The 26,115-nt window shown below is 40.5% G+C and overlaps 1 protein-coding gene across 4 annotated transcripts in view; it reads right to left on the reverse strand.

Annotated features, from left to right (window-relative positions):
- Positions 1-309: 309 nt before the first annotated feature.
- The window catches only part of frmpd1a (FERM and PDZ domain containing 1a), an 80,892-nt gene continuing 55,086 nt past the window's right edge, over positions 310-26,115 (reverse strand). For all 4 annotated transcript variants that reach the window (XM_079671655.1, XM_079671654.1, XM_079671656.1 and 1 more), the window contains 10 exons: positions 20,992-21,096; positions 16,874-16,969; positions 14,586-14,711; positions 13,163-13,282; positions 12,281-12,417; positions 11,711-11,930; positions 10,886-11,068; positions 9,948-10,092; positions 8,289-9,629; positions 310-6,334 (listed from right to left, as the gene is read on the reverse strand). In XM_079671655.1, coding sequence (XP_079527781.1) covers positions 2,871-6,334; positions 8,289-9,629; positions 9,948-10,092; positions 10,886-11,068; positions 11,711-11,930; positions 12,281-12,417; positions 13,163-13,282; positions 14,586-14,711; positions 16,874-16,969; positions 20,992-21,096 — 5,937 coding nt within the window. In that variant the 3' untranslated portion in view covers positions 310-2,870. The remainder of the gene's footprint in view (positions 6,335-8,288; positions 9,630-9,947; positions 10,093-10,885; positions 11,069-11,710; positions 11,931-12,280; positions 12,418-13,162; positions 13,283-14,585; positions 14,712-16,873; positions 16,970-20,991; positions 21,097-26,115) is intronic.

Genomic DNA, 26,115 nt, shown 5'->3' on the forward strand with positions numbered 1-26,115 from the left:
ATGACGTTATAGGCCTGTTTTATTTTATACAGTTATACAATCAAAGTGTAATACACATTGTCTTTTCTTCCAGAAACATTCTTGCTGTACAGAAGATTTAAACTGTGGTGCCTATCCTATAGTTATAGCAAAATCTATCATATGTAAAATATTGTGTTATTGATGTACAAATGGTTAAACATGACCCCTAACCCTACATTTGCACCAACCAAGTTTAACTGGCTCAAGTTCAGCGTTGCCTCTAATGTATGCCGCATACTAGGAGAAAGTATATATATTTTAAAGGTGTGAGCAATAAAGGAATCATGGAAATCTTGACATTGTTTAATAGTGGTAGTAGCATTACAAAGCAGGAGCAGACGACAGTATTCAGCCATTCACAGATAAAATCCCTGATAAAAACAACAATGCATTTTATGGCTTATAACAGCATGCTTCGTGAGCACAGATAAAAAACGTTTTTCCATAATTAGTTTTTTGGGCCATTTTCTCACTGAGATCATAACTGGGAATAAAATAGGGGACACTATATTCTGTCGCCACCACAGGGAACAAAACATGACAGGTTAATGAATAGTGTTTCAGTTGCCATTATAAATATATAGAAACACTGTTTGCAATCAATTGTGTTCCCTTCGCTGCATTGGTGAAATGATTTCTGATAACTTTAATTTCTCCAGTGAACATGCAGGTCCAGTGTGCGTCATCCCTATTTATTTTAAGAAACATTCTAAGTGAAAATGCTTTCATTCCACAGCCTATCCACAATAGGCTTTACAGTGTTGTACATGATTTTGTGACCAATGTGTTGGGTTCAAGGAAACACAATGACTGGCTTTCAACCAACAATTGGGTCAGTTTGATAGAAGTTCTATGAGAGCCTCCCACTCAATGCATTATTGATATGATGAATAGTCAATGCTACATACTGTAATCCTGAACTGCTTGGGCTTTCTGTGCCCATATTTAGTCACTGGTTTTACACTATTAGTTATACTGGGAAATCTGTAATAATAATGCACTTAGTGTAAGGGACATTGTCCTTTCTGACTGTCCCCAGAGCTCAGAGAGAGGTTTAATGCGATTAAAAAGCTTGTCATTAGCTTGGAACTTAAGATTTTTAAAATGATCATAAAACTATGTAACAAACCCTAAGTATCTACTGGGAAGTTCTACCAAGTCTCTATGGTTGCCAACACGGGCAAACATGCTACAACGGCACAAACAGCTTCAACAGGAGAAAGGCGGCGAATGCAAAAATTATGCAAATATAAAATCATAAATGTGCCAAAACACATGCAAATGAAGAAATGTCTTCACCAACTTGACAACACATTCACAGCATAAACAAAAAGCTGCAAGAGGCTCAAAACACATGGGGAACGGCGACAATAAAAAGTGACACACACAGCTGAGACCGGAGCATTTTTTGACGTTAGGGATTTAAAGTTGGCAAACTGCCACTGTTGACCGAGTTATGTAAGTGTTTTGTCAGTATATTTGAAATGATGTGGTAAGCTAGCCAGCCTACGGCAGTTTGCAATATTATCAGAAGGAATTATGTGATCACATTGTTAAAATAAGCCATTTCAATTTTCGGTTAGTTTCCAGTGACAGGTGGCCAACTTTATAATCCCTGAATGTCAACAAGCTCTCTGATCCCAGGTGTGTGCATCACTTTTTACTGTCCCCGCTTCCGTTTTGAGCCCCTTTTACTTTAATTTGCTTCGTTTTGTATTTGCAGCGTTTTGTTTATGCAGCTCTTTTACTTGTTGTCAAGTTGGTGAAGATGTTTTTTTTAATTTGCATCGTTTTTGTAACTGCAGCGCATTTCTGCTAATGGAACTGTTTTGAGCCATTGTAATGTTTGTTATTTGCCCGTGTCGGCCAAAGTAAGTCTCCAATAGAATGAAAAAAAGAAACAAGTGTACGGAAAACACTGGTGGTTGACAGCCACATCGCCATGCACTGTACGGTTCAGTGTTTCAAACAGAGGTGGAGAAAGTGTGTTGACAAATAAATAACAGAAATCTAGCAAATGTATTACACTTCCATTCATCATACTAAATACAAAATGACGAAACACTGCATGTGCAAAGGACTGTATCTCATCCAAACTGTTGCTTCATAAAGTCTCATAATTGCATACGTCAGCATTCTGCTACTAGATTTATAAAATGGCAAACACAGCTTCAAGCTTGATTTGTGGGATTTAAAAATCAAAACATTTCTCACTTTTTGGTTTTGTAAACAGTAACATTTAGAGTCCTCATTGACAGCCGGGAGAATGTAAAGATATATAAGGGTCAGTAAACTGCAGTGTTTCTTATCTTATCATGGTCAGTCTTACAAAAGGCCTGTGTATGAATGGAATGAAATACTGATTCACTGTGTGTAGTATAGGTTGTGCGCTTGTGTATGTGTGTGAAAGGCCCACTTCACATCTATCTAAAGATATGCCTGTAAACATTTCCAGTTTCCTTCCTTGTCTTTACATTCCTTGTTTGCTCACTGTAGTAACTCATGAAATAAATAAATAAATGAATAAATAAACGTAATCGATAGCATAGAATACATTCAAGTACATCAGTTTTAATCAATACTGGAATGTGAGCAGGTTCTGCTTTTTGCTTCTTGCACCAACCTACAGTCTGGTAGATGGTCTGGTTCGTTTGCACAGTTTGTGCACAGGACAGTCAGCAACCACATGTAGCTCACTGAGGCCACCTGAGCTCACAGTGCCAGCCCTAAACCTATCTGTCTGGGGCCACTCAGCAGCTGTGGACTCACTGGTGACCTCATGTACCTGAGGTTACCCCCCACAGGTAGCTCAAAGTTCATTTCAGAAGACTTCCAAGGTTGTGCGCCACTCATAGTGCAGTGAGGGTGCGGAACAGCTGAGTGAGGCAGAAAACCGAGGCGGTGAGCGCGGTGCACTGTTTGGCTAGCAGCTTGGTGCTCAGATCCTGGCAGCTGCGCTTGCTGCTGGCTCGCTCTGCGGCCAGACAGAAGTCTCTGAACGAACGAGCCACGTCAGCCAGACCTGCGACCGCCTCTGCGTTCCTCCGGTCGCACCTTTCACAACCAGAGAACCAGAGGCATATACCTGCCAACTCAACCAGGGTCCGGAAACTATTGGCCAGGGAAAGGAGCATCTCTTCTGGGCTCTGTCCGATACCCACCACCTTCTGGCAGCCTGACATCAGCCGCCGTGCCTCTATCTGCAGCAATCTCTTGTTCTCTGTAAAGTGTGCCGGACAGTTGTCTCTAGGGTGGCGACCTCCATGGTTTGCCATAGATCGGTCAGCACCGCTGCTTTCCAGAATCGTAAGGAGCTGATCCACGTCCACGCGAAGTACCTGGAATCCTGTTGGGGGTTCTGGGTAGCGCTGCTGGCCTAGCCCACTGATGGTGTCCTTGTGCGTTTCAGACTGGAAATTGTCTGAGGCGTCAGACAACGGTGAGAGGAGAGGGCTGAGCTCAGAGGTAGAAGTGGAGAAATGGATGGAGCGCGGGAAGGACGGAGAGAAGGTGGAAGAGGTGGAGAGAAAGGAGGGAACAGGTGGGGAGGTGATGAGAGGAAGACCTGCTCCTGAAGTCTGCGTCACGCCGCTGTTCTGAGTGCGGCAGGAGAACTCGTAGACCGTCAGTTCCTCGTCAAAGCTGTCCCCGCTGCCGAAGCAGTTTGTGTAGGGCAACGTTGGGCAACCACAAGCATCCAGCGGCACTTGCAACCCTTCCACAACCGACTCACATACAGACTCTTGCAAAGAATTGCAGCCAAACTGAGTCTTCAAGGCTTGTGCAGATCCCACCTCGACTGGGTCCTTTGTCTTGGACGGATCCTCACAGATGGTAAAAACCTTGCAGACAGAAGAAAGTGTTTTTGGTGAGTCGGAAGTCTGCTCTGGAGCTCGACAAAGACCCATCAAAGGTCTGTTGCCACTGGTCTGTCCTACTATCTGGGACTGACTATGAAATGGGAGACCTGGCCCGTTTAGATTCTGTGTGGTCACCACTATCAGAGAGGGTATGGAACGCGACAGATCATTTATGTTCATTTTATAACCTTGAATGTCCTCACCTTGACTGGTGACCTTTATCTTTGATTCTGGAGAATGTTTTATAGGGCCAGGAGTGTCCATCTTTAGGCCTGAAGTGTCTTTCTGGAGGCTGTTCACTATGGAGACTGGAGGCTCTGTGATTGGTCCCGGTGTGTTCTTGTTAGGTTTATGGCACCGAAGTTGATTTTGGTGTTGGGGTTTTGGCTCAGCCTGAACAGGCAGCGGAGAGCCTACTTCTTTCATCTCTGACACCGGAAATAAACTATTTTCTGAATGTGTGTCGAAATAAGATTCCCCTTCCACATCGGATCCTGTAACTGTTGTATCTGAATCATCCGAATCCACTGATTCTGCAGTGCCCCTATCGAAGTCTATGGTTTGTGTGACCTCATCAACGTCCGTAACTTTGATGGTTATCCCTTCGCTACTGTTATCCTTAGCAGGACTGTGAGCTACATCCCCCACCCCAGCTTGGTGGAGGGATTCCTGGGAGCGTGATAGATAAAGGGGCAAATTTTGAATCTTCCTTCTTAGTGTGGAGGAAGATAAGCGACCCATAAAGCTTGGAGAACAGGTCTGGAAGAGGAAGTGAGGTGGAGAAGGAAGCGCTTCGGAGAGATTGTGGATAGTGGCTGTATCAGCTTTCGCCAACCTAGGACTAGCCAAACTATCTTTAGTTTCAGGACTTGGAATAGAGCAGTCACTGGGTTTGTTTACTATTTGATTCAAACCTAAAACACTTTCATACAAAGCCTCACTTTGCAATCTGGCAACTGCATTAAATGTAGGAGATGTGGCACTTGTTGCAGCTCCAAGCTTTGCAGTGATAGAGTTTATGGCTCGAGTATAATCAGAACTTCCTGATTTCATTATTGAGTGAGCTTCAGTGTTGGTAGGAGACATGATAGGAATTTGAGACTCACCTTTACCTGCACTAACCACATTTGCACTGATGGTATACTTTGTAGCTATAGCCAAATCATTGTTCTTACTTGAACCAGAATTTAAGGAGTTATCCAATTCATCATCATCAAAAACATTGTCTGAATTGGTGCTGTCGGTAACTTCATCGCTAGGAGTGCTAACACCGATGGTGTCCTCATTAACACGGGTGGTGAAGTCTAAATATAGTTTTGCTTTTTCAGTGGGACCTTGTTTGCCCAGTGACATCTCAGAATTAGATGAAGACATTTTGGTTGAGGACCCTGTGTTTTTAATGCTGCCTTTTCCACTAACAAAACAATCACTCTGTGATTTGGGAAGAACTGGTAGAGGGGTTGTGGGTGGAGGGGGTGGTGGTGAGTATGAGTGAGGGTTTGAATTTTCACACACACCTTTAAGTAGATGTTCCTCTATGGCAAACACATGTGCTCCAAAAAGGCCATTACTACTCTTTGCATTAACATCTTTCAAACGTGTAGGCACCGTGGTGGCCTCCGGTTGCTTCTGAGCTTCTATAAGTTGTCTATCTGAACTCGCCAAACTCGCCCCTTCCACCCCCTCCGTCTTCTCTTCTTCCCCCTTACCTCCCTCCTTAGTGTATTTTGGCAAAAACATATGATTAATGAACGGCCCATTCCCTGACACACATGATGTTTCCTCTTCCTCGTCTTTCCCCTTATCCATCTCCACCTTTTCTTTCCTTTCCTCCTTCTCGTCTGGATCCATCCGGCAGCGGACAATAGTTATCGTAGGAGACGCTGCCTTCACCAAATCTGTGACCGATTTAGATTCCATTGCATTGGGTTCCATCTCCATTTCCTGTTTCCTGCGTCTCGAGGGGTCTCTACTCTGATCATGAGACCCCAAACCACAAGGAGAGCTACATCCATGCAAGCGGGGTTTGGACAGGATGGGTTTGGACTCGAGCTGAGCCGGTTCCCCTTCGGAGTGATTCAAAGAGGAGACAGTAGGACAGGGGTTCTGCGTTTGTTCTGAAGGATCAGGATCTAAACTCAGCATCTCTGCATCACTGGAATCTGCCAACATGCTGTTACGAAGCCTGTTGAAAACCTGGTCTGGCTTTTCTGGATCTGGCTCCGGAAATGACACCGTAGAGGTGAAATCAGTTTCCATGAAGGAACGTCGCTTCCGAGATCTTTTTCTGAGCTGGAACAATGTTTCTATGCCTCCTCCTTCCTCCTCTATGTCTTTTTTATCTTCTTCTTCTTCTTTTTCTTCTTCTTCTCTGTCTGCGTCTGCCACAGAGACACTGATGTCACTCAGGCTGAGTGTGCTGTGGAAGTCCAGTTTCATCTCTGAGCGAATATCTGCAAGATAGTAACAAAATGCTCAGCCAAATAGAGCATAAATATGACAGAGTGTATATAAAAGTTAGCTTTTTATGTTTTCAACACAAACTAATTCCTCATGTGGTCTGTGTACAATACATAGAAACAAGAAAAAGACATACTACATTTTCATTCAAAATAACTTGATAACAAATATCAACTGTGTTTTGGACAGAAAAGTCAGATTATATATTATAATCATTAAGCAAATTAATTGTGAACAACAAATAAGAGCAGGTTTAACTTGCTAACATAAGCTCTAGGGAGCTAATAAAACATAAATAAAATGACTAATGCCAAAATGTATTACCTTGTGTGTTTACGTAAATATCCATTTTAGGTGACGATAAAAAAGTAAAAGATAATATTGAATTACAAGGGTTACATAGATTTAGGGACGTTTGAAATTATCATCGCTATACACATTATTGGATTGTAATTCATTTGTAAACATAAACACACATTTGCAATAGTGTGCAAATAGTTTTTTTACAAAATGATATTGCAATATTAGCATTGAGAGTGTAATGAATCTTTGAAAAGGATATCGTTTCCGCTGGGGTTGGGAGACACAACTTTTCCATTTGTTTTGTCTCCCTCACTTTTACAGCTTCTGTCTGATTTGCTGCCAAGATCCAGAGAAAAGAGGAGATTATAAAAATCACTCTAGCTATTAAGCTTTAAAGGCAGAATAGACTGATTTAGAGACTTTGCCACATGAGCTGCCCTAAGGTAATGTGTGGTTAGTCGCACAAATTTGTAATATATTTTGCACTTTGAAGCCTTTTTTTTGAGAAATATAACTCCACCTCTGTGGGCCCTGAACAATTATTTCAATAAAAACACCTGCAACGTTTAGAGGGTTAATCTCTCTGTGGTGAAACTGCATACAATTCAGACGTACGTTATATCATGACACAGCTTTTTTAAGGGTCACAAGCGAGAGAAAAATATTTGGATTAATCTTTAACTTGCATTGTAACTCATCCTAAGAGTCAGGGTGACTCTACAGTCCCATTTGTATAACAATCCCAGATTCTGACCTTAGGACCGAAGCCAGATTAAAAGTAATTTATTTTTTGATGGGATTTTGTGATTTTGTTTAGTATTAATATATTATTCTGAAGTTTCTTAGCTGCTTATCTGCCAATTGCACAATTTCAATGTTTATTTGAATCTGTCAAATAAATGGAGTGGTATAAAAAAACACTTACTCCAAATCTAGTATCTAGTGAAAGTAGCAATACCAAAGGGGACAAATACTCTGCTCTAGTAATACGAAAGCATTCAAATTCTTACTTAAATTACAAAAGTATTTTGCAATATAATAAATAAATATATATATATATATATATAGCAAGTATTTATATTATTATATATGATATTATTAAAATATAATTAATGAGGCTAAATCTAATATGCAGCATTTTAATGTGAGGTGTAGCCCTTGTACAGTTGGATAGTTTAATCTAAATTAAATATTAAGATAAAACATTTTTTAAATTCATTTTTTAAATGTTTGTGAAATCTTTAGCTATAAAATAACATGATATTAAAGATGTCAGATAATTGCAGTTGAGTAGTAAGTATTTCTCTCTAAAATGTATTGGAGTAAAAGTAGAAAGTAGCAGATAATGTAAATAGTCAAGTCAAAGTACCAAACAATCTAGTTTTAGTACTTCATGTTCTTGAGTAAATGTCACTTCCAACCACTGTCTTTACACTATAGACAGTAGACCATTTCCAAGTCACTGGTAGAGTAGGTGTTCCTGCTTTCCAGGGAATTAACTTACATTATTACTCTATAATACAGTCACTATAGTGCAGTAAAACTTCAGTAGTACTTCAACCACCAGATGGCAGTAAAGGCAGCATTCACATCCTGTGTTTCCAGCACAGAGCCTTAGAAGCCCTATAATAAAAAGTAAATCACCTCTTGGCATGGCGTCTAAGGCTGGGTCCACAGGCGAGGTGAAGCGATCTCTGGCGTCGAAGAACTCCTCGTCAGAGCTGCTGTCTCCAAACCCCGGTGGTGGCTGAAGAATGGGGATGGGCTCCAGGTAAACCGCCTCAGCCTGATCTGCCTTCACCTTCACCCAATCTCCTCCTTCGTTATGATCCGGGGGGCAGGGAAGGCTGCGGGCGCTGTCGGGGGTGATGTTAGAGCAGAGTTTGTAGTAGCAGCGAGCGTCACTTTGGTCGAAGTTGAAGACAAACTCCAGGTTGGAGGAGGATGGGGAGGGGGTTAGTGGGTGTTCTCTGAGACTGCCCTCCACGCTTATGCTTCCACTTTCACCTCTCACACACTCTCCTGTTTCTTTCAACATCTTCCCCTTCCTCCTCTTCCTCCTCCTTAACTCCTCTTCCGCTTCTTCATCGTCGTCGCTGGCCTCTGGAGGGCTCGGCAGGAAGTCCACCAGAAGGGAGAGCTCGGCGAAACACAGGGAGCTGTCGTCGGAGCAGGGGTTGCTGGGACATTTTTGGATGCAGTGAAGGCTCGAAGAGGGGGGGACGGAGGAGAGGAGTTGGGGATCGGCTCGGTCGTTGGACCTCCTGAGGCCTCCTCCTTGTCGTCTGTCGTCAGCTGTGAGGTGGATGAGGGGATGGGCGTGAGCTGGTGGAGGGGCGAGGAGATGAGGATGAACCTGATTGTGGGAGTAATGGTGGAGCTGAAGGGGAGAGTGGCTATTGAGTGTTTGTGATGGAGCGTTGGGGAGGACCGTGAACGAGGAAGAACATGAAACTAGGTCGTCTTCCTCCAAAGCGTCGAGGGAGTCGCTGGAGGGGCTGGTGATGACACGAGAGTCTGTGTTTAGAGAATCAGATGCTTCTGATACCGAAGGATGCTCTTCTGCTGCATGAACGTCTTCGTCACATCGACTTTTTTGTCCCACGTTCTCCCTTAGTTCCCCAGAATAATGTTCCCTTATCTCGATCTTTGTTTGCTGACCCTCCTGCAGCTTTTCCGTCTCCTCTTTGTTCTGTGTCTCTTCATTCTTACTCTCTCTGTTTTTACTCAAGGGAGACTTTTCCTTTTCCGTGTCAGCATCCTTTTCTTCCTTTTGCTTTTTATTCTCCTCCCATGCTTTATCCCCCTTTTCTTTGCTGTCTTTGTTTCTCCTTCTGTTTCTGTCTTTTCTTTTTCTCCCGTCTGGGTCTGATGAGGATCTGATGCGAGGGCGCGGCCTGTCGTCATGTGACGCCTTGGTGACCAGCGCGTCCATGCCCAAGTCTGAGGAGGTGTCCGAGTCACTGCCACACCGTGACACGTAACCTGTGTACATACACCGACATTAAAACATGCAACGGTTATTATTACATCCTGGTTATTTTATCTGTTTGTGAGCACGATTACAAAAAAAACTACACACCAGATGAATGAAACTTGGTGGAAGGGTGAAGCATCGGCCAACAAAGAACTCATACAAATTTGGAATGAATTCGAATCAATGGGCGAATAGCAACTCACTGTTTTTCACTTATAGAAACAGCCTTGGCAGAGACCTTTGTTCTTTGAGAGCCCTGCTAGTTCATTTTTTTTAAACATACTGATTCATTCATTTTATGGCTGACCATTACTGTAAATGTGTACCTTCCTCAGCAGACACTCGGTGCTTCTTGGACACATGTATCCAGGGGAAGATGTTCAGGTTGGGGTCAACAAACACTCGACAGTACCCTGCTATTAGGCAGGACATATCTTTGGCGGCCGCTGACTCCAATAGCAATGTGATGGGCTTTGAATGAGAAAGCAGAAGAGATGATATGAGATGGGAAGAGGGGGAAGGGAAGACAATTTCAGCAGTGGAAAAACACTTAGCGTTCTATTTGTATCCAAAAGGGTCCAAATATTGATGAAAAGGCACTCCTTCTCATGCTGAAGTCTGCAAATAATTGACATGAGGTAGAATGGAAAATAATGTGAACAGGTCATATTTGTAACTAATACAACACAGTCATAAACACAAGAACATTTGAAAGCTCATTCACTGTTTCTATAAGCCATTCAAGAGAAAGTTTAATTCTAGATATCAAACTGCAGGTGCATCAAACTGCTTAAACATAGGCTGAACAAATAATGCTAATTATTATGCAACCTAAGACTTTGCTGCAGTGCTTGTTAAGCTGATTCAGATTCTTTCAAGCTAAAGTGCTTTTTGACAAGGTTTACAGTACTTTACATGGAAACCCCAATATGCAAGTGACAATACAAACATCTGGTGATCTATTTTCTAAGTCTGATTCTTTTTATGACTAAGGAACCTGTGAACAAAAGATTTTGCTAGGATATTAGAGTGGATGGAGGTATTTCAACTCACTTGGAAGAAAATAGAAATGCTTTTAATCTTAATTAAAAGAAGACAGGCACTTCAGCCCTTGTGTCCAAAACGAGTATCACAACAACATAATATGATCCTGACATGACAAGACTCACCCACCCAAGAAATATTGAGCTGTATTCACAGATGAAAAAGAAAGAACTTATCATGATTTAAATCACAAACAAAAGGAAATGTAATGTGCTCTTACCTTGATGTCCTGCAGGTATATTTTGACCAGGCTGACCTTGTCGGATTCAGGCAGCAGCTCGATGCGTGTGATGCAGGTGAACTCTGTGAGGGTGGACAGAATGCTCAGTTTGTGGTTGACCACCTGACTCACCCCGTAGCGCGCCCCCACCAACAAGGTTACCATTGACTCCCTGTCCTGAAGCTGGAGTGTGGGGGGAGCAGGGGAAGGGTGGTTGAACAGAAAGAAGGAGGACAATTGTAGATGAGATTGGTTTAAAAAAACACATTTCAACCAAAAATAAATAAAAAATAGGGCTGTCAGTGTTAAGACGTTAACAGTTGCGATTAATTTGCAAATCTTAACGCATAAGAAAAATAATGACATATATAATCATATTACTAAGTTTGACCCCAATGCCCTCATGTAATTGCAGCGTGGATGTTTACCAAGACTTGCAGGGCAGTGAGAACACAAAGTCAGCGGAGAAATGACAAACTTCATGTATTGTGCTGACTGGAGACACTGGACATCAGTAAGTAACGGCACATCTAATAAATTAATGATAGTGCTCGCATTATGATAGCAGCAGAGATAATATACCTTGTGTAGCTCACATTACACGGAAGGCAATCAAAGCGCCTCTCTGAGTCAGCTGCTTTGTCGATGCTTTAGCTAACTGTCAGAACATTGTCAGACTTTAATAAAGTATAAAACCCACTGATTTCTCTTTGCTGCTTGTCATGCATTTCCAACACCACACGTTTGTTTTATCTCCTTCCAAAATACTAAATTACTTGAATTTTTTTATGGATTGACACCATGAGTCAAATGTTGAAAACCTACCATCATGGTGGCACTGAAGGATTTCCCTCCGAATGACTTGAGCTCACACAGCTCCTCCAGGTAGTTGATGCGAGTCTTATCCACTGACAGGCCCTTCTGCTTGGGGTCGTTCTGTGACTGGCTCTTCTTCATATGGTAAGTGATGGCTTTCTTTAGGTCTTTCTCTCGCATGTTTCTCAACAGTGTGGATGACACAAAGTTCTCTATGCCCCACGTCTTCCTAGAGCAAACATAGACAAACACAATGAGGTCTGTTGTCCTGTTCAAGACTGTGAGAGAGCTAGGATGTGTGGATGGAAACCCTTGGAAAGCATACATTTGAAATCTTGAAATGTATTTCTGAAGCTCAAAGTGTGCTACAAGACTGCAGTTGTATTACACAACTTGTGTTAGTGTTTGACTGTTAGACGGGGCGCTGCTCAATAAAACATATCCAATAAATATGTATTATTGTCCCTCTAAAAGGCATGGAACCACACTTTGCTCTACAGTCCCTACAAGCAGTACAATCCTGTTTTATTATAGTTTTATAGTCGATATAAGTATAGTTTAAATGTGTGTTTGTCTCACGTGATCATCTTCAAGTTGGTCTTCTGTGAGTGTCCACAGCTCGCCAGCCTCTCCTGGATGTGCAGAGCGGCGAGTCGCAGGGCCGTGTTGCACCGCATCTCTATTGCAAAGCGCTCCTGCAGCACATCGTTCACACCCTGACACACAAAACAGTTCACAACAGTTCACAACGGTACAAAAGATGAGAACAACAGACGTCTAATTTAAGAAAAGATCTCACTGGTTTGTGTTATTGGCAGCAAAAATATCCATCACTGAGGGGATGTAACTTAGTACAAAAAGACCTTACTGTGGGAACAAAGCAGGAATAAAGGTCGTGAGTCTGGATAAAAAAAACTGCACATTTTAAATATGACCTTTCAGTCTGCTGATTTACATTATGGTGAGGTGTATCAGCTACAGCAGAAACCAGACTGTTCGGAGGTGTACAGCCGAACCGTGGGGTAAGTTAGGTGGGGGACTCAGTTTTCATTTGATGAGTCAACTTAGGTCCGGGAGCAGGGCCACGCCTCAACTACACCCTAAACACCTGCTGAGCTACTTATATCCTTACATCTGGCCTTGTTTGTCTCGGATTTTACAAGCCACTCTTCAACATGTTTACCCATAACCCTACGTTTGTATTCAGATCTGACAGAAACCCTCCTGACACTGAACCCACACCCTGAGTCTCCCTCCGTCTGGACTTCATGTCATCCTCCAGACCAGCCTGCCAGACGAAATCCCTCACCCTTCTTCACCCTTCTTAACCTTGAATTCAAACTGCCCCGTAAATAGATCTTTAACCAACATATTGTTGAGGCGTGGCCTTTGCTAGATGCACGATGTAAGGAGTTAACAGCTGCAGCCTGGGGTTTTTAAGTCGGTCAGAAGTTGAGGTACCTGCAGGTAGAGGTACTCAAAGGCAGCGGGATCTTCCTGCAGCAGCGCGTGGAGGCTTTTCGGCAAGAAACAAACACGGAACAGACATCTGTAGTCATGGGCCTCTTTCTTCTGGACCACCTGAACATGACACACACATACACACAATGCTTCAAATGTATTTCTCTAAATGCAGGTGAAAGCTTAAGTACTGTCGTATATTAAACCGACTTACTGATGAGACAATAGGTATCTTTGTGCTCTTTGTTTGTCTTTATAACTGTTTTGGTCTTTTGTAGTTTTTTTGTCTGTAGTTGTGTTGACCCTTTTTGTAGATTTGTGTTTATTTGTGGTATTATTGCACATTTCCATAGTGGGTGAGTCTCTTTGTATCTTGTTGCTGTTGTTTGTAGTCTTGGCTGTTATGTGTCTCTGAGTGAAAGTTTGTAGATGAAGGCCAGGGAAGCCACTGTCACTTTGGATCCAGATACTTTCTTTTGAAGGTGCCATGGGGGTTACTCAACTTTTCAGTGCTCTAAAATGTAGGTATTCCCATAAATGTCCCTGTCGCCTCAATTTCTCTTTTTACAACAACACCCCTAAAACACACATGCTCACACATGTGAACACATGCAGCAGTCACACATTCAGTAGACTATATATCAACAGTATTCTGCCCCACATATCACAAATCAGAATCCTTTATTTCTCCCACGGCAGGTCGTTTTAGTGATTACAGCAAAGAGGGTAGTGCAAATGAAAGGCAAATAGTAAACTAACGTAACAAATAAAGAATCACATGTTACTAAAAATAAACATAAAGTAAGTACGCATCCAAGGTATACATATAAGTAACAGCATTTTACATTTAGTGAACAAGTTGAGAACTAGCAGCCAGTATTTACATTATTCAATTGTAAAAGTAGATAGTTTACAGTGTTATTCACAAAAATGCTGATACAGTCTTGGTTAGGAAACTATACAAAACAAAGTGTATACTGTTAAATGTTCTTTATGCTTTCGAGGGGTTTAATCATTTTGGAGATCTGAATACTTAAGCATCTGGATATTATAAGCCCAAAAGATTGAGAGTGGGTGCTTGTGCTGTGACACTGACGATTATATCAAAAATATTGGATACAAAATGGTGTAAATAAATGTGAGTATTATGAATAAATCACAGAAATATCCTGGGAATGATATAGCTATCATATGGTTAGCTACAACACATTCTCTAGGGCCTCCCATGTTTGGGCCCCTGGGCCTGTGCACGTCTCCAGTAGGCCCAACAGCTGATTAGATTTAGATGTACATATACGGAGACTTGTAAAACAGTGGTTATTGGTGTATGTGTGTGTGTGTGTGTGTGTGTGTGTGTGTGTGTGTGTGTGTGTGTGTGTGTGTGTGTGTGTGTGTGTGTGTGTGTGTGTGTGTGTGTTTATACCTGCTGTATCCTTTCCTCATCATGCAGCAGCAGTAGTTTGGTGATGCTGTGCTGCTGCTCCAGCACCAGGGAGAAGTGTTCAATGCGGCTTAGAGAAAGCTTTTCCTTCAGTGTCATCACGATGTCCTGCCGCACAGAGAACATTGAGACTTGAGAGACAATACTTTGAGAGTTCAGAAAACATAATTGCTGAGCTGAGCGGAGGTTTGCATTTTCAATGAAACGAGTGGAAATCTGAATAATAGGCAAATCAAAGGGAAGTACATTATATCTGATGCAGATTAACATCTGATAGTGAATAATTTCATTCTTTTGTGCTTCAACATTCATTATAAACTACTTTACATCCAATACCTATTCAGTTATGCATTTAGAATTATAATAAATAAATAAATTTTTTGTATAGCATATTTCATTCAGGTTAGTTCAGTTAAAAGTGCTTTACAGAAGACTGACAAGCAACAAAACAACAAGAACACTGTGAAACTGTGAACACCACAAAAATGTACCAAAACAACAATTTGACAAACTCGATCAAAGCACAGCAGACACTAACAATTATGAGAGCATTTATATAAAAAGGTTGAATAACATTTGCAGTTGTAAAACAGCACAAGATAAAAACTGCATTACATTATGAAGTCACTTTTTGTTTTAAAATGGAATTTCTGTGACATGTGTTTAATATGATATTGAATTAAGGATTATGCTGCTGCAAAGATGTTCCCACATACACATACTATATTGCTGACTTAATAAAACATCTTTATTCACATATGTTTCATGATAATTATAAAAATCTGAATAATTTCGCAATTGGAATATTAGTCACAATATTTGCATTTAGTCATTTTTCCAAACACAGCAGCCCTAATAGGCAGAAAATTAAGAAGTACTCAGATATTCACTTTTGTAAATGTAGCAATACTACAGTGTAAAAATACTCTGTTACCAGTTGTGAATTCACAATCTTACTCAATTTAAAGTATAAAAGTATTAGCAAGGAGGTACCAAAATTAAAAGTACTCATTATGCAATAGGTCCCATTTCAGAATAAGTTGTAGATATTTAATAATTAAACATAATGAATTAGTTGATTTAGATTAAGTATTAATCATCTACATCTGTAAGTAAAGCTATAATAAGATGTCCAAAAAGTTCCTCCAAAATGTAGCTTTAGTCGTGCTAAAGTATAAGGCAGCATAATGTCAATGTACTCGAGTCAAGTAGAAGTACATCAACTGTTTCCTTAAATATAGTATTAAAGTAAATGTACTAAGTTACATTCCACAACTCTTAACAGGCAAGTATTACGTTTACATTCAAAGCTTCTTGCAGCCCTCAGATCCTCAGGAAGCTTGTTGCAGCATTGGAGCTAAACGCTGACTCACCAAAGGGTTTAGTCCTGCACTTTGGAACAACTAGCTGCCTCGTGCCAGAAGAAGAAAATAAATCTAAATGCAGCCCTGACACTACATCACAGCAAGAGAACTGGCTTCAGTTTCTGACTTGAGAATATTATTGCATTACATAAGCGCATTGTGAACCTCAGCTTCATCTCTGAACCCTAAAGCCCCTGTCACACTGTCCCGAAATTGACACCATATGGACACACGAATATGGAATTGTGAATTTTGCACGAAGATGGCTCCGAACCACACACGAAGGCAACATTTACATTACACTTAAGACATACAACTACAACGAAAGTAACACAAACAATTATGTTAAAGTATTATGATACTGTTTTGATATTTTCCGACTTTGTTCTTTACTTTCTCCGTCTTTATATGTAGAAGATATTACGTTTTCTCCGTCATGTTGTTTCCATAGCAACAACAACTTCCTCCCCTTCAAAATAATATATTATATCCTTTTTAGTTTCACAGAACACAAATTGGGTTATTTACATAATATGTTTACATGATTTTGTTGTGCAATAAAACAACCAGATGGACACACGATAAAGGAAATGTTCAAATTCGGCTCTGATCGTAGCAACATCGGGCCATTCGTGAGGGCATCTTAAGCCATCTTTGGTTGCCACCGCTCCCGAAGTTGCTGCCGGAGCCTGAGAAACTCCACCGGCGGTCATACGATGGCTTAAGATGCTCTCACGAATGGCCCGATGTTGTTACGATCAGAGCCGAATTTGAACATTCCCTTAATCGTGTGTCCATCGGGTGTCAATTTCGGGACAGTGTGACAGGGGCTTAACCCTATAGCTGTTGGGTATCCAGTGTGAATAATAAATGACATGATGGATGGGCTGTATCATGGTGTGGTACCTTGACTGTGGTGCTGGGGTCGAATTTAAAGGCCTTGGTCTGCCCGTTCTCCAGATACACCTTCAGAACGTTGGGCAGGAAGAGCAGCGAGTTGCCCTGTGTAGAAGATAGGGGGTCAGGGTGGGGTCAGGGACAGGGCAGATGAAAATGTGAGCATCATAACACTTCCTGGTTCAAAAGGATAAAATGGATATGAGATAGTGTCGAGAAAAGGATAGCAGTTTCTACCTCTCTGTTTGAGACCTAGATTTATGGGACGTCTTTTTTGACCCCGCTGTCTTTGTATTGTATATAATATTTCAGAATGATGAATGTAGCACCTACTGTATAAGGATCACAGACTACAAAGGAAGAAGTGAAATATAGATATACATGTTACATGACAAAACCTGCATTCAAACCAGACACATTTACTTAAATAGAATAAGGTTACTATGCATTAGGGATGGGAACGATTAATCGAATATTCGAAATTATTCAGGTATTCGAATATGAGATATGAATTTTTTTTTTTTTTTTGGGAGGGGTGCTTAAGTTGATTACATATGATCAAATGGAATAATTCAATGTATACGACAGTGCCATAGCTAAGTGTGTTAGGTCTAAAGGTGTGTGTTTTGCTCTGCTCACCGGTCCCTCACAGCAGGCAGAGCTGCAGGTGCTGATCTCTCTCTCGCGTCCGGTTATACTTCACTCGCGTTTATGTCCAAATCCATCAGATCTAGCTAGTTCTAGATAATGACATGGCTGCTGCCCCTCCCTACTCGCAGATCACGCAGACTCAAACCTCATCTTATGCCCAAATTCCAGCTGAGAGGGTCTTCTCTACAGCTGGCCTGATTGTGAATCGCCTCCGCACCCGCCTCTCCCCTGAGCATGTAGACATGCTCATATTCTTAAGCAAGAATGAGTATTGAATAGCTGCATTCTGTGCATATGCCCTGTTATCGGTTGTTGATCTCTGTTGTAATAGGGTTACGTTACCCTATGTTATGTTGTTCGTGTATGATCCCTCTTTCGTTTAAAAACCAAGTTATGTTTTAAGCATGAAAGCTGTAGGCCTATAGCTGTCAACTGTTCAAACTGTGACCACCAGTTCAATACATTTGACAAATTTGACTTGGTTTCTATACTTATTTGAACATGTATTTATTTATTTTTCAAAATTATTATTATTTTTTTTTTTGTAAAAATGTTTCCCATTTTTTTTTTTTTTATAGGATATGTACATTTTGGTTAATCGGTTAACTGTTTTTTGGGGGTCAAATATTCGAATATACATTTGCTTTCAAATTCCCATCCCTACTATGCATACATAAAATACTGATCCTGCAGGTCAAATTTTGAGTAACAAAAAAATGCTCTTAACAGCTTCCAGAGATACAGTCTGAATTTCAGGAAGTGCTTTGAAAAATAATGAGTACAATCTTGAATCTGATTCTGTGCTAAAACAATTAAAGAACTTAATCAACATTATGGTTGGACTAAAATAATATATACACAACTCAACCTCCGGCTGTTTGCTGAATGTAACCCCCCCATCAATCTGTATCAGAATCAGAATCAATCAGGACACTTTATTTATCCCGGGGGGGTGGGGGGGGGTGGGGGGTATTGGGTTTCGTGACGGCTGCTCCATTTTGTAATCAAATAAAAATAAAGAGAGAAATAAATAAGAAGTATATAAACTTACAAATAATCATATTTATATAAACATGAAAAATTACAGAAAAATGTCATATAAAGGAATACAAATATATATAATTAAGATATTTATATAGAAATAAGAATTCAAAGCTAAAATGTGCACAGTGTACTACAATACATCAAATGTGTAATACAATATAAAAAACTGTGTATTATTATAATAAGATGTTAATGCAGAATACAATCACATTTTAAAAGGGTTTGCGTTCTTTTTAACCGTCCAATATTGCCTTTAAGCCCGACTTATTGTACCATTAAAAAAAGGCTAAATATTTACCATTGTATTATTAATAAAGGCATCTATAAAATACAACATGCCTATCTGCTTAACAGAAGGCTTAGTGCAGTTGGAAAATAAATCTTGTGAGGACTGCATCGTAGATTTTGTGGGCCGCTATTTTTAATCACTTCAGTGAAGATTCTGGGGGTGTTTGAGTCACATGCTGTCTGTATGTCATGGTTTATTTGCTTAGACTATTTCCATTGCACATTGCCACATTTTGCTTTAATTCATACACCAGCCTTTCCACCTCAACCAAGCATAAAAGCATCCCAATCGAAAATGCAGATGAAGACAGATGGATAGAATTGCACCTAATGCCTTGTGTTTCCAGTTTATTCAAAATTAATTTAAGACATTTGAAAGAGCACTTTTGCTTTAACGGCTCAAACGTTTTTTATTTTAAATGATCAAAAAGAAAGAGCTGAAGGAGAGGGATTAGTCTGGTGTCATTCTCAGCTCCTCTCACAGAGCGCTTCCTCCCATCAGCTGGCCTGCTTCTGTCCGCCCTGTGGTGAGTCATAATCCCCGTGTCTTATCATTTTAGAAAGTGTTTTCTGCACAGACACGCTGATGTAATGCAACATTAATGTCTGAATGTTTTGAAGTTCAAATGGAGAGCTTTCAAATTTTAGACAGCCCCTCCCATATTCCATTTCTCCAGTTCCCTCTGTTAATGATCTTCTCTGCCTTGCTCTTTCCCTAATCTGGTGCTTATTGTCGTGTAATCACAGACATTAGGAGGATGAGGGAGATATCGATCCGTGTTTTCTCTGTGATTAGTAATGGGCACTCCAGCCTCTGTGGTTTTCCTCGTAAAGCTAATTTCACATCCGCTGGCAGGACGGGAACTCTCACCCACTAGAGGCTTATGAGAGAAAAACGTCATACTGTGAAATATGGGATGATAATACAATATTTAAAAAAATCATTCCTCGTCATTTTAGAAACGTACAACTGGCATTACTTTCTAAAATTGCATTTTAAAGTCTGTTGAATCAAACATTTTCCTTTTTCAGGATGTAGTTGCCCTAAGGAGTTGTATTTCAAACAAATATAAATTATGTTTATTTTGTTTGGTTTGGTCGAGTGTTTCCTTCTTTGTCAATTGAAAGCTTGAATTTCAGGCTTCCCTTGGGGTCCCGGGATATATCACAAGATAAGAGAAGGAAAATTAGTTGTAAAGAAAACTCAATTGTGAAATTTAAATGAAATAAGGTTTCTGAAAACTCAAATAGAACAGTCCTTTTGCTGAACTTATCTTGCAAAATAAACATTTTAAATGACTCTAGGCCCTGGGTCTCTTCCCAGCTGAATGGTCCTTGAAGCCCTCCCTAAGGCTGCCATTGTCTTAATGTCTTTCGTTTTTTGTAAAGCACTTTGAATTGCCTTGTGTTGAAAGGTGCTATATAAATAAACTTAACTTGCCTTGCCTTGCCTTGCCTTGCCTTGCCTTGCCTTGCCTTGCCTTGCCTTGCCTTGCCTTGCCTTGCCTTGCCTTGCCTTGCCTTGCCTTGCCTTGCCTTGCCTTGCCTTGCCTTGCCTTGCCTTGCCTTGCCTTGCCTTGCCTTGCCTTGCCTTGCCTGGCCTGGCCTGGCCTGGCCTGGCCTGGCCTGGCCTAAGGGAGCGGCCAGGTGGAATCCTGACTGCCTCAACCTCCCCAATTGGCTCCTTTCTGCTATGGGGCAGCGGTTCAACTCTGAGTCCCTCCCGGATGACTGAACTTCTCACCTTATTCTTAAGGGAGATGCCAGCCATTTTGAATGTGAGCGCTGCATCATAAGGCATGCAACACTGCAAAAAGGTACAAGTGACTCTTTTCAAAGGTTTAAAAGTAAAGGTCCATCATTAAGTGGCATTATGGGGCAATATATCCAGATGCACATGTGCATTTACTTTAATGATGGACCTGGTGGGGCACCACAAAAGTGTTGCTGTAAAGTGTGTTTGGATTTTATATGCTAATAATAATAATAATTAATTCATTACTGTCGCAAGTAACATAAAATACACTGTATGGTTTCACATTGTCACTACATGTAAAAAACATGATCTGTCTCTCGGGAAACCAATAGAGAAATTATAAGACGACACAGTCAGGGTCCAGAATAATTGCTTCCGATGTTCTCACCTGAGAGTGCCCGTTGACCTCCACCTCCTCAGCAAAGTGGACCTTCACAGGGTTGGACCGGAGCTTGGCCCTCTTCTCTGGTGTGATGAACGATGACTTGGGGCCCTGGGGGGGAAGCGCATCAATAAGTACGGGAGAAAGTAATTGCCTTTCAGATCCAGGAACATCTAAAACTGAATAAACTCTTAAAAAAATTCCCGTCTGGTTTCCGCCAGGGCCACAGTACAGAAGCTGCCTTAGTCAGGGTGACCAACGACCTGCTGATGACAGCTGACACCGGATCTCCATCTCTCCTCATCCTACTAGATCTAACTGCAGCATTTGATACCGTCGACCATGACATTCTACTCCACCGTCTTTGCTCTACAATTGGACTCTCTGACTCTGCCCTAAACTGGTTCACCTCTTATCTCACCAGGAGGACTGAGCACGTCACCATGGGAGCGTCAAAATCAAAAACACACTCTGTAACCTGCGGTGTCCCCCAAGCATCAGTCCTCGGCCCCACCCTTTTCACCATATACATGTCCCCCCTTGGTCGTGTCATCAGCCGGCATGGAATATCGTTCCATTGCTATGCTGATGACGCAAAGCTCTACATCAGAGCAAACCCAACCCCCTCTGCCATCATCCACAATAACCACATGCCTGGAGGAGATAAACAGCTCCAAGACTGAAGCCATTCTAGTTGGCACTCCACATCAGGTCCATTCATCTGCCATCACCAGCATCAACTTCTCCGGTCAGAACATTTCACTCTCATCAACTGTTACCAATCTGGGAGTTAAAATGGGTCCTCACCTAAACTTTGAGGGCCACATCAAACAAATATGCAAGACCTCCTTCTACCACCTCAGAAATATTGCAAAACTCCGCCCCACACTCAGTCTGCCAGATGCTGAAAAACGTGTCCACACCTTTGTCTTCTCCAGGCTGGACTACTGTAACGCACTTCTCATTGGGATTCCTAACAAGAACATCCAGAAGCTGCAATACATCCAGAACAGCGCTGCTAGGATCCTGATGAGAGTACGGAAGTGCGAACACATCACACCCATCCTCAAATCACTGCACCGGCTCCCGGTCTCACTAAGGATTGACTACAAAATCATCCTCTTCACTCATCAGTGCATACATGGAAATGCTCCCTACATCAAGGAATTGCTCACCCCACAAACCTCCACGAGGAACCTACGTTCAGAAAAGGCAAACCTCCTCCTTCCACCAAGGACAACACTGAAAACCCAACCCAGTCTCATGGCATTTCGTGTTCACCAACACGATTTTGAATCTATTGATTCGTGTTAACCAACACGATTTTCCCCTTGTTTTCGTGTTGCACAGCACGATTTTAAAAGCAATGTATTTCTATTGGTAGTCTCAAGGCATTACGTGTTATAGGAAGACCGGAAGCTGTGTGGTTCATAAAAGCATGTTCTTACTCAATATCAAGCCACAATTATTGCTTTTGAATATTGCTTGAATTTCAAAATAAAAATATCCGGAAACAGACGTAGGCATTTCGAGCGATTATCCAAGATCCTCAGCTATGGTTTAAGCTCGCTGATTGGATGTTTTAGCCGCAATGCATGTTGGGATTTGGTGTTTATATGATATGAAATCGGAAAAACATTTTAAAAGAATAAAATAATACTTAATTCCGAGTGTTCTTGCTTTTCTCTTTGAAAGTCATCACATAACGGCATTGTAATACACGGTTCGGCTGCATTACATATTAAAGATCTGCCGTAGTTCTTTATTTATAGGGCCCTGATGAGGAGACCTTTGGAAAAACTGGAAGAAATGAAGCCGAAACTGAATACTTGACGTGGATCATAAATATATCAACAATTAAACAACATCTTCAATTTCTCTTAACACAATACGTCTTCTTGCAGTATCAACACTAATTCGGCTGACTTTTAAATTTGATCTAATAGGTTATATTTACACCATAACGGTGCACAGCTGATATAAAAGGACGTGTAGTTTTTAAAGATATTACTGAGTTTCTTTGGATATAAGAATGTAAATACTGAGTCTGAAATAGTATAGCAATATGCTGTAAAATTACGTGAAAGCATGAATAAAACTACACATGGGCTGACTTTTACATTTGATCTAATTCATAGATAGGTTATATTTACACCATAACGGTGCACAGCTGATATAAAAGGACCTTTCGTCTAAAAAAATAACCGGAAACAGACGTAGGCCTCTAGGAGTTTAGGATGGCCGAAGACACTACACTACCCATAATCCCCAGCTATCATTTAGGACTACTGTCCCCGTGATTAATCTTCAAGCGCTGGGATTGGATGTTGGAGTGGCAGTGCGCCAAGGTTACGCCGAGCGTCAAACAGCTGTTTGAAATGGAACGAAACCCCGCCAGACTATCCAAAACTGGAATCGAACGCCCCCCCAGAACTACACATGCTGGCTATTGTGTTTCGCAAAATGTTTTATGGGACGTCTCTACTGAACATTTTCGTTTTTCCCACAATTAGAAGTTGCCATGACATTGGTGTTATCAAATGTAAAACATATAATTAATAAATGGGTGAAAATCGCTTGTGTCCATAATGCACAGCATTAATATATACCCACATGACAGCTCATTGTTACTTTGTAATTCTACTCCACTACAATTCAGAGGTTAACCTGGTATTTTTACTCCACTACACTTATTTGAGTTACTTTGCAGATTCTGATTAATGATGTGAAATATAAACAACCCTTAAATCAGACTTTAGTTACACCTGAGTAAAATTCAGGGAGGGTGATTGTCAAGTGCCAACAATCAGGAGAGATATTTGATAGTTGGTGCTTGAGAAGACTAAACATTTATCTGCAATTGAAATGAATGGAAACGAGTAATAAAATATATTCATTACTCGTTATTCTCTACTAATAGTTAATTAAAGACTGTATATTATGGATATTTTGCACATCCCTTTCAAGATTTCAAGATTTTCAAAGGTTTATTGACATATCATATACACAACTACGGTGTATGCAATGAAAGAAAATCTTGGGTCACAGGTTCCTCAACAGCACATTACAAGACATCTATCAATCTGTGTGTATACCACCACCATTAAACTGTCATATTCTGCACATTTCTTATACTATCTACATACATAAGAGTATAATGTATAGTATCAGTTAAAATAAGTGCTTGAACATTAACATTGCAGGAAAGCAATATATTAGACGTTAAGTACCTTGTCAGGCTTAATATTTATCTGTAGATATCCCCAAAGCTTTTTTCTTATTTAAAAGAAGACCTTAATCTAAAGTATTATTTAATGTTTGAATAAAGGTTCATTCGTTTTTCTGTTTTGCACCTCCTCATATTAATATCTTTGTACATCTTGCACTAAACTGTTTTATTCTAGAGATCACTTATAGTATCTTCTTGATTTTGTATATTCTACACTGAACAAAAATATAAACGCAACACTTTTGTTTTTGCTCCCATTTTTCATGAGATGAACTCAAAGATCTAAAACATTTTCTATATAAACAAAATAACCATTTCTCTCAAATATTGTTCACAAATCTGAAAAAATCTGTGATAGTGAGCACTTCTCCGAGATAATCCATCCCACCTCACAGGTGTGGCATATAAAGATGCTGATTAGACAGCATGATTATTGCACAGGTGTTCCTTAGGCTGGCCACAATAAAAGGCCACTCTGAAACTTGCATTTTTGCTTTATTGGGGGGGTTCTGGGGGGGTCCGAAAACCAGTCAGTATCTGGTGTGAGGATTAGGATTAGGGTTAGGGTAATGTTGTGAATCGAGTGGCCTGTGTTCGTCGTCCATAACATATGCCAGCCCGTACACCACCATGTGACATTTATGCCATGCCGGCATAAATGTCACTGCTTTTATTCTGTTGTTTTAATTGTTTTTGTTGTTTTGTTTCACCCTTTTTAATTTTGTAGCACTTTGAATTTTGTTTACGCAAATGAAAACTGCGCTTATAAATAAAATGTATTATTATTATTATTAAATCAGGTCGGAATAGGATTGTTTGTAATTATTTAATGAGGACTGAATGCGGTAAGGATAACTTTTCAGTGGAGCAAAGTAAAGTGGCTCATAGTGAGGGAAATGAAAAGGAAAAGGCTGTTGCTTTAGCATGCATGAAGTTCAACCCAACACATTTTATTATTCAAAAGGTTGATTATATACCTTTCCTTTTGGTTACAGACCACTTGCAGTCAAAATCATTCTGGCAACTTTGTTGTTACTGACAATAGGACGACAGTTTAATCCGTTGCAGATATATAATAAATGAATAAAGAAGACATGTGAGGGGGGTAATATTCTGAGACAGAACTCGTACTTAGGGTGAATTTACAACACAAAACTTGTATATTATCTGAAAATAAGGAACTGCATCACTTTGTAATGTTGGATCCACCACAAAACACTGAGCTCACGCCAGCGGCCAATCACATATCAGCTGTTATTTAAGCCAATGCTGAAATTGTAGTGCACCCACACGAGGTCTGGTTTACCATATAAGGTGTTCAAAAAAGGTTTTTGTGGAAAATACTTAGTTGGATTCATTGGATTATATTCACAAGAAGTAAAACAAGTGACTTCTGCATCTTAATAAATAAATACAATTCATGAAATCTACTAGTTCACACTCAGAGAAATACCATTTTATTAATATACAACTTATTTTTTAGAGTTTGTTCAAACCTATAATGACCTACATATTACATTTTCATATGGAAGCTATTGGAGCGGTGATAAGTCAAAGTCATGTAACTTTAATGTAGTTTGTTTAAAGCTAATCATTAGCTTATTAGTTCTGGTGATTGCATTTACCCATCAAAATCATAAATGTGTAAATATGTGGAGATTATCTTACTGAACAAAACATGCAAGTATCATAAAAGTGTATTAGCCATTGATACATTTTCTGCCGTCCCAAATCCAATGGAAAAATCCTATTGCTTTTTGTCGAGTGAGCCCTTGTGATGTTGTCAAATATAGAAGCAGTCAGTGGTAGAAGGTGGATGAAAAGTCCCAGAGGAAACTGTCAAACAGTCCTCTTGCTCTATAATACTGTCTGCTTCACAGTGAACATATAATTGCTTTGGC

The sequence above is a fragment of the Notothenia rossii genome (assembly GCF_949606895.1).
Source record: "Notothenia rossii genome assembly, chromosome: 1".
Lineage (NCBI taxonomy): Eukaryota > Metazoa > Chordata > Actinopteri > Perciformes > Nototheniidae > Notothenia > Notothenia rossii.